The sequence below is a fragment of the Urocitellus parryii genome, chromosome 2 (genome assembly GCF_045843805.1).
Source record: "Urocitellus parryii isolate mUroPar1 chromosome 2, mUroPar1.hap1, whole genome shotgun sequence".
Taxonomy (NCBI): Eukaryota; Metazoa; Chordata; class Mammalia; order Rodentia; family Sciuridae; genus Urocitellus; species Urocitellus parryii.
Genome location: NC_135532.1, coordinates 93,910,487 through 93,923,770, shown reverse-complemented (window position 1 = coordinate 93,923,770; position 13,284 = coordinate 93,910,487). Strand labels below are relative to the sequence as shown.

The 13,284-nt window shown below is 37.5% G+C and overlaps 1 protein-coding gene across 1 annotated transcript in view; it reads right to left on the bottom strand.

Annotated features, from left to right (window-relative positions):
* Window positions 1-13,284, bottom strand: part of Dock3 (dedicator of cytokinesis 3) — a 656,066-nt gene that overhangs the window by 85,766 nt on the left and 557,016 nt on the right. The window contains exon 22 of the mRNA XM_077793451.1: window positions 11,465-11,546. Coding sequence (XP_077649577.1) covers window positions 11,465-11,546 — 82 coding nt within the window. The remainder of the gene's footprint in view (window positions 1-11,464; window positions 11,547-13,284) is intronic.

Genomic DNA, 13,284 nt, shown 5'->3' with positions numbered 1-13,284 from the left:
GCATTGCACTGAACTTATAGAGAACTTTTGGTAATATCACCATTTTGATGATGTTAGTTCTGCCTATCCATGAACAGGGTATATTTTTCCATCTTCTAAGGTCTTCTTCTATATCTCTCTTTAGGTTTCTGTAGTTTTCATTGAATAAGTCTTTTACCTCTTTTGTTAGGTTGATTCCCAAGTATTTTATTATTTTTGAGGATATTGTGAATGGAGTGGTTGTCCTCATTTCCATTTCAGAGGATTTGTCGCTGATATACAGGAATGCCTTTGATTTATGCGTGTTGATTTTATATCCTGCCACTTTGCTGAATTCATTTATTAGCTCTAATAGTTTCTTTGTAGACCCTTTTGGGTCTGCTAGGTATAGAATCATGTCATCTGCAAATAGTGATAATTTAAGTTCTTCTTTTCCTATTTTTATGCCTTTAATTTCTTTTGTCTGTCTAATTGCTCTGGCCAGTGTTTCGAGAACTATGTTGAACAGAAGTGGTGAGAGAGGGCATCCCTGTCTTGTTCCAGATTTTAGAAGGAATGCCTTCAGTTTTTCTCCATTCAGAATGATGCTAGCCTGAGGCTTAGCATAGATTGCTTTTACAGTGTTGAGGTATGTTCCTGTTATCCCTAGTTTTTCGAGAGTTTTGAACATAAAGGGATGCTGTACTTTGTCGAATGCTTTTTCCGCATCTATCAAGATGATCATATGGTTCTTATTTTTAAGTCTATTGATGTGGTGAATAACATTTACTGATTTCCATATATTGAACCAGCCTTGCATCCCAGGGATGAATCCTACTTGATCATGGTGCACAATTTTTTTGATATGTTTTTGTATCCGATTTGCCAGAATTTTATTGAGGATTTTTGCATCTAGGTTCATTAGAGATATTGGTCTGTAGTTTTCTTTCTTTGAAGTGTCTTTGTCTGGTTTAGGAATCAGGGTGATGTTGGCCTCGTAGAATGAATTTGGAAGTTCTCCCTCTTTTTCTGTTTCCTGAAATAGCTTGAAAAGTATTGGTATTAGTTCCTCTTTAAAGGTTTTGTAAAACTCTGCTGTATACCCATCGGGTCCTGGGCTTTTCTTAGATGGTAATCTTTTGATGGTTTCTTCTATTTCCTCAATTGATATTGGTCTATTTAGGTTGTCTATATCCTCCTGACTCAATCTGGGCAGATTATATGACTTAAGAAATTTATTGATGCCTTCACTATCTTCTATTTTATTGGAGTATAAGGATTCAAAATAATTTCTGATTATCTTCTGTATTTCTGAAGTGTCTGTTGTGATATTGCCTATTTCATCCCGTATGCTAGTAATTTGAGTTCTCTCTCTTCTTCTCTTCGTTAGCATGGCTAAGGGTCAGTCGATTTTATTTATTTTTTCAAAGAACCAACTTTTAGTTTTGTCAATTTTTTCAATTGTTTCTTTTGTTTCAATTTCATTAATTTCAGCTCTGATTTTAATTATTTCTTGCCTTCTACTTCTTTTGCTGTTGTTTTGCTCTTCTTTTTCTAGGATTTTGAGATGAAGTATGAGATCATTTATTTGTTGGTTTTTTCTTTTTTTAAGGAATGAACTCCAAGCAATGAATTTTCCTCTTAGAACTGCTTTCAATGTGTCCCATAGATTCCGATATGTTGTGTCTGTGTTTTCATTTAACTCTAAGAATTTTTAAATTTCCTCCTTGATGTCTTCTAAAACCCATTGATCATTCAGTAACCTATTGTTCATTCTCCAAGTGATTCATGATTTTTCCTTCCTTCTTTTATCATTGATTTTCAGTTTCATTCCATTATGATCAGATAAGATGCATGGTATTATCTCTACTCCTTTATATTGTCTAAGAGTTGCCCTGTGTCATAATATATGATCTATTTTTGAGAAGGATCCATGTGCTGCTGAGAAAAAAGTGTAACTGCTTGATGTTGGGTGGTATATTCTATATATGTCAATTAAGTCTAGGTTGTTAATTGTGTTATTGAGTTCTATAGTTTCCTTATTCAACTTTTGTTTGGAAGATCTGTCCAGTGGTGAGAGAGGTGTGTTGAAGTCTCCTATGATTATTGTATGGTGGTCTATTAGACTCTTGAACTTGAGAAGAGTTTGCTTGATGAACATAGCAGCATCGTTGTTTGGGGCATATATATTTATGATTGTTATGTCTTGTTGGTGTATGGTTCCCTTGAGCAGTATGTAGTGTCCCTCTTTATCCCTTTTGATTAACTTTGGCTTGAAATCTATTTTATTTGATATGAGTATGGACACTCCTGCTTGTTTCCGCAGTCCATATGAGTGATATGATTTTTCCCAACCTTTCACCTTCAGTCTATGTATGTCTTTTCCTATCAAATGCGTCTCCTGTAGGCAGCATATTGTTGGGTCTTGTTTTCTGATCCATTCAACTAGCCTGTGTCTCTTAATTGGTGAGTTTAAGCCATTAACATTTAGGGTTATTATTGAGATATGGGTTGTTCTTCCAGCCATATTTGTTTATTAATGTTACTAAACCTGATTTGTTTTCCTCTTTGATTATTTTCCCCCCTTTACTGTCCTACCTACCACTGTTGGTTTTCATTGTTATTTTCCATTTCCTGTTCCTGTAATGTTTTGCCAAGGATTTTTTGAAGAGATGGTTTTCTAGCTGCAAATTCTTTTAACTTTTGTTTATCGTGGAAGGTTTTAATTTCATCTTCCATCCTGAAGCTTAATTTCGCCGGATACACGATTCTTGGTTGGAACCAATTTTCTTTCAGTGTTTGAAATATGTTATTCCAGGATCTTCTAGCTTTCAGAGTCTGTGTTGAAAGATCAGCTGTTATCCTGATTGTTTTACCCCTAAATGTAATCTGCTTCCTTTCCCTTGTAGCTTTTAAAATTCTCTCCTTATTCTGTATGTTGGGCATCTTCATTATAATGTGTCTAGGTGTGGATCTCTTATGGCTTTGCACATTCGGCGTCCTGTAGGCTTCTAGGATTTGGGATTCTGTCTCATTCTTCATGTCTGGGAAGTTTTCTCGTATTATTTCATTGAATAGATTGTTTATTCCTTTGGTTTGGAGCTCTGTGCCTTCCTGTATCCCAATGACTCTTAATGACTCTTAGTCTTTTAATATTATCCCATAATTCTTGGATGTTCTGCTCATGGTTTCTTAGCAGACTTGCTGAACTGTCTATGTTCTTTTCAAGTTGAAATACTTTGTCTTCATTGTCTGATGTTCTGTCTTCTAAGTGATCTACTCTGCTGGTAGTATTCTCAATTGAGTTTTTAAGTTGGTTTATTGCTTCCTGCATTTCTAGGATTTCTATTTGTTTGTTTTTTATTACCTCTAACTCCCTGTGAAATTGATCTTTTACTTCCTGGATTTGTTTATGTAGTTCCTTGTCAATGTGATCTTTCATTGTCTGATTTTGCTGTCTCATGTCTTCCTTGAGACTCCAGATCATCTGAAGCATGTATATCCTGAATTCTTTGTGTGACATTCCATCTGTTGCAGCTATTACCTGTTCTAGAGTTGAGTTGACCTGCATTGATTGTGGTCCTTTCTTTCCTTGTCTTTTCAAACTGCTCGCGTTTCTTTCTGCTTGGTGATACTGTTGTGTTTTTGAAATTTTCCCTCTTTTTATTTATATTGCTCTTGTATAGTTGAAAAAACTCCCTTGCAGGGCAGGTAGTGGCTGTGCTCCTCCTCCAATTGAGGTGATCTGTCTAACACACTGGTAGGCCGCTAGGTCTGCTCTGCCAGTCGGTCGCAGGTCCGCCTACCCTGCGGGCGAGTGGGGCAGCTCTGTCACTCCGCAGGTTGCTGGGCCTGACCTGCTGGTGGTTCGCAGGTCCGCCGACCTTGCAGGTGCGGGGGGAGGGGGTGGCTCTGCCCTTCAGCAGGCCACTGGGCCTGATCTGCCGGTGGTCAGAGTTCCGCCTACTTTGCAGGCACGGGGGGACGGGGCGGGCCTGCCCCTCAGCAGGCCGCTGGACCTGCTCTGCTGGTGGGTCGCAGGTCCGCCTACCCTGCAGGCGCTCGGGGCAGCTCTGTCACTCTGTAGGTTGCTGGGCCTGACCTGCCGTTGGGTGGCAGGTCCGCCTACCTCGCAGGTGCGGGGGGAGGGGGCGGCTCCGCCCCTCAGCAGGCCGCTGGACCTGCTCTGCTGGTGGGTCACAGGTCCGCCTACCCTGCAGGCGCGTGGGGCAGCTCTGTCACTCCGCAGGTTGCTGGGCCTGACCTGCTGGTGGGTCGCAGGTCCGCCGACCTTGCAGGTGCGGGGGGAGGCGGTGCCTTCAGTTTTTCTCCTTTCAAAATAATGTTGGTCTGAGGCTTAGTGTAAATAGCCTTTATGATGTTGAGCTGATCACGATTCTTATCTTTAAGTCTATTGATGGAATGAATTACATTTATTGATTTCTGTAGAAGTTGGAAAGATCTACCTTGCTCTTGGATAGGCCGAATTAATATTATCAAAATGACCATACTACCAAAAGCACTATACAGATTTAATGCAATTCCGATCAAAATCCCAATGGCATTCCTCATAGAAATAGAAAAAAGCAATCATGAAATTCATTTGGAAAAATAAGAGACCCAGAATAGCTAAATAAATCCTTAGTAGGAAGAGCAAAGCAGGTAGCATCGCTATACCAGACCTTAAACTACACTACAGAGCAATAGTAACAAAAACAGCATGGTACTGGCACCAAAACAGGCTGGTAGACCAATGGTACAGAATAGAGGACACAGAGACTAACCCACAAAATTACAATTATCTTATATTAGACAAAGATGCCAAAAACATGCATTGGAGGAAAGATAGCCTCTTCAAAAAATGGTGCTAGGAAAACTAAAAATCCATATGCAACAAAATGAAATTAAACCCCTATCTCTCACCATGCACAAAACTTAACTCAAAGTGGATCAAGGACCTAGGAATTAAACCAGAGACTCTGAGTCTACTAGAAGAAAAAGTAAGTCCTAATCTTCATCATGTGGGATTAGGCCCCAATTTCCTTAATAAGACTCCTGTGGCGCAAGAATTAAAGCCAAGAATCAATAAATGATATGAAATCAAATTAAAGTTTTTTTCTCAGCAAAACAAACAATCTGTGAGGTGAACAGAGACCCTACATCCTGGGAGCAAATCTTTACCCCTCACACATCAGATAGAGCACTAATCTCTAGGGTATATGAAGAACTCAAAAAGCTAAGCACCAAAAAAACCTAATAACCCAATCAACAAATGGGCCAAGGACCTGAACAGACACTTCTCAGAAGGGGATATACAATCAATCAACAAATATATCAAAAAATGCTCAACATCCCTAGCAATCAGAGAAATGCAAATCAAAACTACTCTAAGATATCATCTCACTCCAGTCAGAGTGGCAGCTATTATGAAGACAAACAACAATAAATGTTGGAGAGGATGTGGGAAAAAAGGTACACTCATACATTGCTGGTGGGACTGCAAATTCGTGCAGCCAATTTGGAAAGCAGTATGGAGATTCCTTGGAAAGCTGGGAACAGAACCACCATTTGACCCAGCTATCCCTCTCCTTGGATTATTACCAAAGGACTTAAAAACAGCATACTACAGGGACACAGCCACATCAATGTTTACAGCAGCACAATTCACAATAGCTAAACTGTGAAGCCAACCTTCAGTGGATGAATAGATTAAAAAAGTGGCATATATACAGAATGGAATTTTACTCAGCAATAAAAGAGATTAAAATCATGGCATCTGCAGGTAAATGGATGGCGTTGGAGAAGATAATGCTAAGTGACGTTAGCCAATCCCAAGAAACCAAATGCTGAATGTTTTTTTGATATAAGGAGGTTGACTCACAGTGGAGTAGGGAGGGGGAACATAGGAGAAATAGATGAATTCTAGATAGGGAAGAGGGGAGGGAGGGAAAGGGAGGGGGCAGGGGATTAGCAAGGATGGTGGAATGTGATGGACATTATTATCCAAAGTACATGTATGAAGACACAAATTGGGTGTCAACCTACTTTATATACAAACAGAGATATGAAAATTGTGATATATATATGTAATAAGAATTGTAATGCAAAAAAATACAGTACATATATAAAGACATGAATTGGCATGAACATACTTAATAAACAAAGATATGAAAAATTTTGTTCTATATGTGTAATAAGAATTGTAATGCATTTGCTGTTGTGTATTTAAAAAAATAAAATCAATTAAAAAAATAAAGAACCCAAAAAAGTAACATCAAAGAAACAAATAACACAATCAATAAATGGGCTAAAGAACTGAACAGACACTTCACAGAAGAAGAAATACAATCAACCAATAAATATATGAATAAATGTTCAATATCTCTAGCAATTAGAGAAATGCAAATAAAAACTACTATAAGATTTAATCTCACTCCAGTCAGAATGGCAATTATTGAGAACACAAGTAATAATAAATGTTGGTGAAGATGTGGGAGAAAGGTACACTTATAGATTGCTGATGGGACTGTAAATTGGTGCAATCATTCTAGAAAGCAGTATGGAGATTCCTCAGAAAACTTGGATTGGAAGCAAGTTATCTCACTCCTTGGTGTATACCCAGAGGATTCAAATCAGCATATTACATTGATGTGGCCACATCAATATAGCAGCTCAATTCATAATAGCTAAGCTATGGAATCAACCCAGGTGCCCTTCAACAGATGAACAGATAAAGAAAATGTGGCATATACACAATGGAGTATTGCTTAGTCATAAAGAAGAATGAAATTATGGCATTTTCCAGTAAATAAATGGAACTTAAGACTATCATGCTAAGTGAAATAAGCCAATCCCAAAAACCAAAGGCCAAAAATGTTCTCTCTGATATTCAGATGCTGACTCACATGAATGCAGGGAATGGAGGAGGGGAGGTTCACTGATTGGACAGGGTGGAGTGGGGGGAAGGGAGAAGGGATGTGATTGGTAAAGACAGTAGAATGAATCAGACATAACTTTCCTATGTTCATATATGAATATGTGGCCAGTGTAACTCCATATCATGTACAAACACAAAAATGGGAAGTTATACTCCATATATAACTCCATGTACGATATGTCAAAACACATTCTATTGCCGTGTATAATTAAAAAGAACAAATTAAAAAAGACAAAGAAAATTAGAGCTTTATAGTTATACATAGTTGTTGGGTTCATCCTGACAAACTCATACATGCAAGGAAATTGATTTCAGTTCATGAAATCCCCTTCCCCTATCCCTTTCCCCTCCCCCTTTCCCCTCCACTCTCCCATTCTCCTTCCTCTACTCTACTATAGTTCCTTTTGCTCATCTGTTAATTTATATTTGAGTGGTTATTTATGTTATCTTATTCTTCCCTCCCTCTTTCTTTTATTTTATTCTAGCTTTTACATGAAAGAAAATGTTTGAGCTTTGAGTTTCTGAGTTTGACTTATTTCATTTAGCATGATATTCTTCATTTCTATCCATTTATAGGCAAATACTATAGTTTCTTTTCCTTTTTTTTGGTTCTGAGGATTGAACTTAGTGGATGCTTAACCAATGAGTCACATCCCCAATCTTTTTTTAAAATTATTTTTATTAGAGACAGGGTCTTGCTGATTTTGCTTAGGTCCTCACTAATTTGCTGAGGCTGGCTTTGAACTCACAATCTTCCTGCTTTAGTCTCCCGATCTGCTGGGATTACAGGTGTACACCACTGCACCCAGCATCAACCATAATTTCATTCTTCTTTATGGCTGAGTAGAACTCCATTGTGTGTGTGTGTATATATATCTATATCTATCTATCTATAAATATATACAGATATAGATACACACACAAACACACACACACACACACACACACACACATATATATATATATATATATGTATGTAGAAAAATATATATCTTTTGGGAAAATAGCAAGGAGTGGGGGTCATATGGTGGTTCCATCCCAATTTTTTTTTGAATTTCCATATTGCTTTTCATAGTGGTTGTACTAGTTTGCAAAAGCAAAAGCACACAAGTGTACTTTTCTCCCCACAACCTTGCCAGCATTTATTATTGTTTGTATTCTTCATTATTAGATACTTTATTTTTTAAAAGTTTCCCCCAAAATCCAAATTGTCACTAAGCAGCAACTCTATTCTTACTGGGAGAAAAATCAAATATTTTGCAACTATGTTCGGAAATTCTGGAATTAAGGAGACACAGGCTATTATGGAAAGAGCTGAATTCAGGATGAAAAGAAAATTAAGTTTCTCAAGTCTGAAAATACAAGGCTTCAAGGCAAAGATACAACTACTTTTGAGTTTATTGCAAGAATATCCTTTAAGGAGTCTTCTGTATCTTTTGAGAAAAAGCCAGGGTCTAGTATAATGCCTACCTTCTCATCAGAGGTTACAGAAGTCTGGAGAAAACTTGTCACAGATTGCATAGAAGCTGATGGGCCTGACATATTCAATATCCACCATTCCCCATCAGCACACCTTCCATAAGTACTTCACAAACAATATAGAAGACAAAGTTCCCACAAAATGGCTTGGGAGCAGAATGTGATCCTAAGGAGTCCCTGTAGCTTGGACCATGCTTATGATCTAGCTCCAGTAGCCTTTTATTTATGTATTTATGTATTTATTTAAAATATCTCTTTATCACAGGAATTGACAAAACTCAGCAGCAAAAAATGTGCTATCTTTGTGGAACACCTCCTCAAAAGCCATTCTCAAGTCTATAATGATACTCCTCTACAAGACACTCATATGTGAACAAACAATATAACAAGAAAATAATCCTATTTTCATCAGAACCTATTTTTAAAGGTCATGATTCTGAAAGTGAAAGGAAAAATGGGATTGTGAGTAGCAAATATATTGAATAAATAGTAATAAAAATATTTTTCCACAGTTTAAGATGCTAGAATGAGAAGTATTGGGTTGGAGCATGCTTCCTGGGAAGAAGGATGAAAACAGGATTAGACAGACTTACTAATTTGGACAAGGAAACTTGCAGAGTGAAATATGCAATTGAAAAAGGAGAAATGGGATGATAAAATCTTAATGTAAGATGCATGAGAGCAACTGTGAAATGTCAAGAGCAAGTATGAAAGTATCTCAAAAAAGTGTTCCCTGAAATGGCACTCTTATTCCTAATGAAAACTGATCTTCTCCAGAATCCTCCACTTCCATAAATGGCCTTGTCATCAATGCAACTAAATCCAGACCCCTTAGAATCAGACTCAATTTTCCCTGTCATTTCACATATCCAATATAGCATTAGAAAGTCCCTGCTTTGTCATATTGGCTGCCTTGGAAACCTAAGCTTTTCTTGAAAAACTTTCCTTGAAAACCTAAGCTTTTTAAACATGCTGCTTTCTCAGCCTGGAATGCTTGTCCCCCAGCTCTTAATACTCATTTTAGCTCAGAGGTTGCTTTCTCAGAAGCCTTCCATCAGCCCTTGATCTGAAGTATACCTTCCTCTCCAGACAGCTATCCCAAAGTCTGGTTTATTTCCTTCATAGTAGCTTTTTAAACCAACCTTGTGTATTTATCTGTTTTACATGCTTATTGTTTATCTTTACCCACTTGAATGAAGGTTTAGCCTTTTCTGAATGGGTACATGTTGAATTCCAAATGGGTACATGTGTGGCAGGTCTCAAGCAATATTGACCGCACAATTATCAGGAGAAAACTTCTGTGATGCTTTCTACAGTACCTCTAAGCAATTAATTCAGGGGCTCATATAGAATCTTGTGCATTTAACTCAACTTTTGTGCTTTCAATTATGATAGGGGAACAAGTGCTAGGGTTCTGAGAACAGAATCTAGGTCCTAGCTCTCACATTACATTCAGCACCCTGTTCTACATCTGTGTTTTTGCCTACTTCCCCTTAGGATACTGCTGATGTATTCTTCAAGGGCTTGGATGGTCTTACTCTTTTTTGCATCTTAGTACCCAGAACTAATAGTGACTCCTCAGTTGACATTTGTATAAACGATGGTAGAAATAAGACTTGTGGCTTCAGATTTTTACAAAACATGCAGAGAACAGGCAGGGTAAACACATAATCTATGACTTGATTTTGACCTTTCAATTTGTTCTTCTGAAGAACAAAACCACAGGTCCTATACTTGGTATAGATGATGTAAAATTAAAAGAAGAAGAGAAATAGCAGAACTACTTTGCTGCCATTTTAATTTTATTGGTATGTGGAAAGGATGGGAAAATATTGTGGAAAAACAACATAAAAAGTATAAGAAAAGACAGGGACAGAATGAAAAAGCATGGTTTTGGTTTAAGTTCCCAGAGGGACACAACAGCTTTCTGGGAAACTTCTGAGCAAAAAAGAGACCAACAGTGTTATATATGGTTCTCTATAACAGAAGCAGTAGCCATGAAAAGAAGTTACCAGATAGTGAAGTTAACTGACAGTGAAGACAGTTCCATGTGTTATGGTTTGGATATGAGGTGTCTCCTAAAAGCTCATGTGTGAGACAATGTAAGAAGGTTTATAAAATAAATGATTGGATTATGATAATCTTAACCAAATCAATGAACTAATCCCTTTGATGGGATCAATCTCAGTTGATGGGTTTAATTAATCTCAGTTGATGGGATTAACTGAGTGGTAACTGAAGGCAAGTTGGGTGTGGCTGGAGAAGATGGGGCATTGGGGGCATTCCTTTGGGGTATATATTTTGTATATAATGAGTGGAGTCTCTCTCTCTGCTTTCTGACCATCTTGTGAATGGCTTCCCTCCACCATACTCTTCTGCCATAATATTCATCCTCACCTTGAGCCCTGAGGAAGGGAGCCAGTTATCAATGGACTGAGACCTTTGAAACTATGAGCCCTCAAAAAAACTTTTTTCCTCTATAATTGTTCTGGTTGAATTTTTTAGTCATAGCAGCGAAAATGCTGACTAAAAGACCATGTCAACTAGAATCACCCAGCAATGCAAAAACAGGGTACATTGTCAGGGAACTTGTTTGAGTAGAGGTTCTGACAGGTGGCCTAGACCATGGAAAAATCAAGTTACTTCCTAAGGCTAAGGTTTTTAAATGATCTTCTTTTCAATATACCCACATACATTTAGTTCTTTTTAATAAAATATTCCAAAAAATACTGTTTAGTAACCACCAAAGAAGGAAACAGTGTTAGAAAATCTTAATTCTAATCAATATTATTATCAACATTGGCTTAGAAGGCATTAACAATATTTTAGCCAGTGGACTGGACTGATACTGATCTGGCAAGAGAAAATGACCAGCAGCCAAGTATACACTATCCTTCCTTCCCACTTCAGTATTATCAGGAATAAAGATCTTCTGGGCACAATTGAGGTAAAGAAACAGAAATTATGTGGATCAAAGCAGTCATTCCTGAAAGCAGGATATCTACACTTGTTTTGCACACTATACCACTGAAATTACTCACATTAACTTCAGGTTTGGTCTCCTTATGTATGGTAAGCTCAATACATTACCCGCATAGCTTCCTGAATATGGTCCTGCCGAATCAATTCTGCTGAACAGTCCATATACCACTTCAAACAGCGGATGAGCTCCCTAGAAAAGAGAAAAGTTACAGAGATCCCACTTCAGTCTAAAGGCAATGCAGACTAAAATGTTTAATTAGTCAAACAGGAAATTCAGCACTGAATTAGTCAAATAGAAAATAATATTCTGTTGATGAGCTAGAATGAGATAATGAATCCATTTCAGCTGTGAAATTTTGAGATTATCTGAGACAAATATTCCTTACCCATCTGAGACAAATATTCCTTACCCATAGGCATTGCTACATTTTAATCAGCAATTACCATCACTCTTTCCCATTCTCCTCTTCTCAAAGACTTGGACTGAATGTATACTTTGTTTCCCTTTAAAGCCTGTCTTCAGAACATACAGCACTGATTGGTAAACAATGGACTCTGAATTAAAGCAAATAGTTCCATATGTCATCCCATCCCATCTACTTCATTTCCTGAGGACTGAGTCACCTGAGAGGAATGGAATTTCTGGGTCAGTAGGTCTACATATTTATATGGCAAGAGACCATAGAAGAAAGAAAGAGTGCAGATTGTGGTCACATCTGAGACCAATCAGTATCTAGTCCTGCATCCTTAGGCAAGTTATGTCCTTCACTGTGCCTCACTCATTCTTTTAATTTAAAATATGGAGAAAATAACAGTACATCTCAAACACAAAGTACTTAGTGCAGTATCTGCTCTCCAAAATTATATCAAAGTATCAGAATTCCAATGACTCCACAGCATTGCCACTGTTGGGTTTTATTTATGTTTCAACAACTGTGCTATTAATTTCACTTAGGAATAAATATAACTAAGGAGGTAAAAGATCTCTACATTGAAAATTATAAAACACTGAAGAAATAAATTGAAGAAGAACTTACAAGATGAAAAGACCTAACATGTTCATGAATAGTCAGAATTAATATCTTCAAATGATCATATTACCAAAAGCAATCTACAGATTCAATGAAATCCCCATCAAAATTCCAATGACAATCTTCACAGCACTAAAATTTACATGGAAGAATAAAAGAGTCAGGATGGCCTAAGCAATCCTGTGCAACAAGAGTGAGACTGGAGGCATCACAATACCTGATATCAATTTATACTATAGAGCTATAGAAACAAAAAGAGCATGATGTTGGCATAAAATCAGGTATGAAGGCCAATGAAATATACTAGAAAACACAGAAACAAACCTACATAAATTCAGTCATTTGATCCTTGACAAACTTGACAAAAGCATACTTTAGAGAAAAGATAACATGTTAAACAAATTGGTGCTGAGAAAACTGGATAGCTATATGTAGAAGAATAAAACTAGATTTCCTACCTCTCACCCTGCACAAAAATCAACTCAAAGTGGGCCAAAGACCTAGGAATTATGTCAGAAACAGTGAAACAGCTAGAATAAAACATAGGAACAATACTCCAACACACAGGCATGTGTTGCCTGTGTGTTGGTCATGGGTACCAACAACCTTAGTAAGACTCCTGAAGCTCGAGAAATAAGACCAAGAATCAATAAGTGGGATAGCCTTAAATAGCTTCTGGGTTGGGGATACAGATTGGTGGTCAAGTACTTTCCTAGCATGCAAGAAGCCCAGCAACACAGGGGGAAATATCTGGATAAATGAAAAAGCTTCTACATGGCAAAGGGAAAAATCAAGAACACGAAGAGAGAGCTACAGAATGGGAGAAAAATCTTTGCTTGTTATGTGGTATATACACAATGAAGTTCTACTCAGCCATAAAGAATAAACAAATTATGT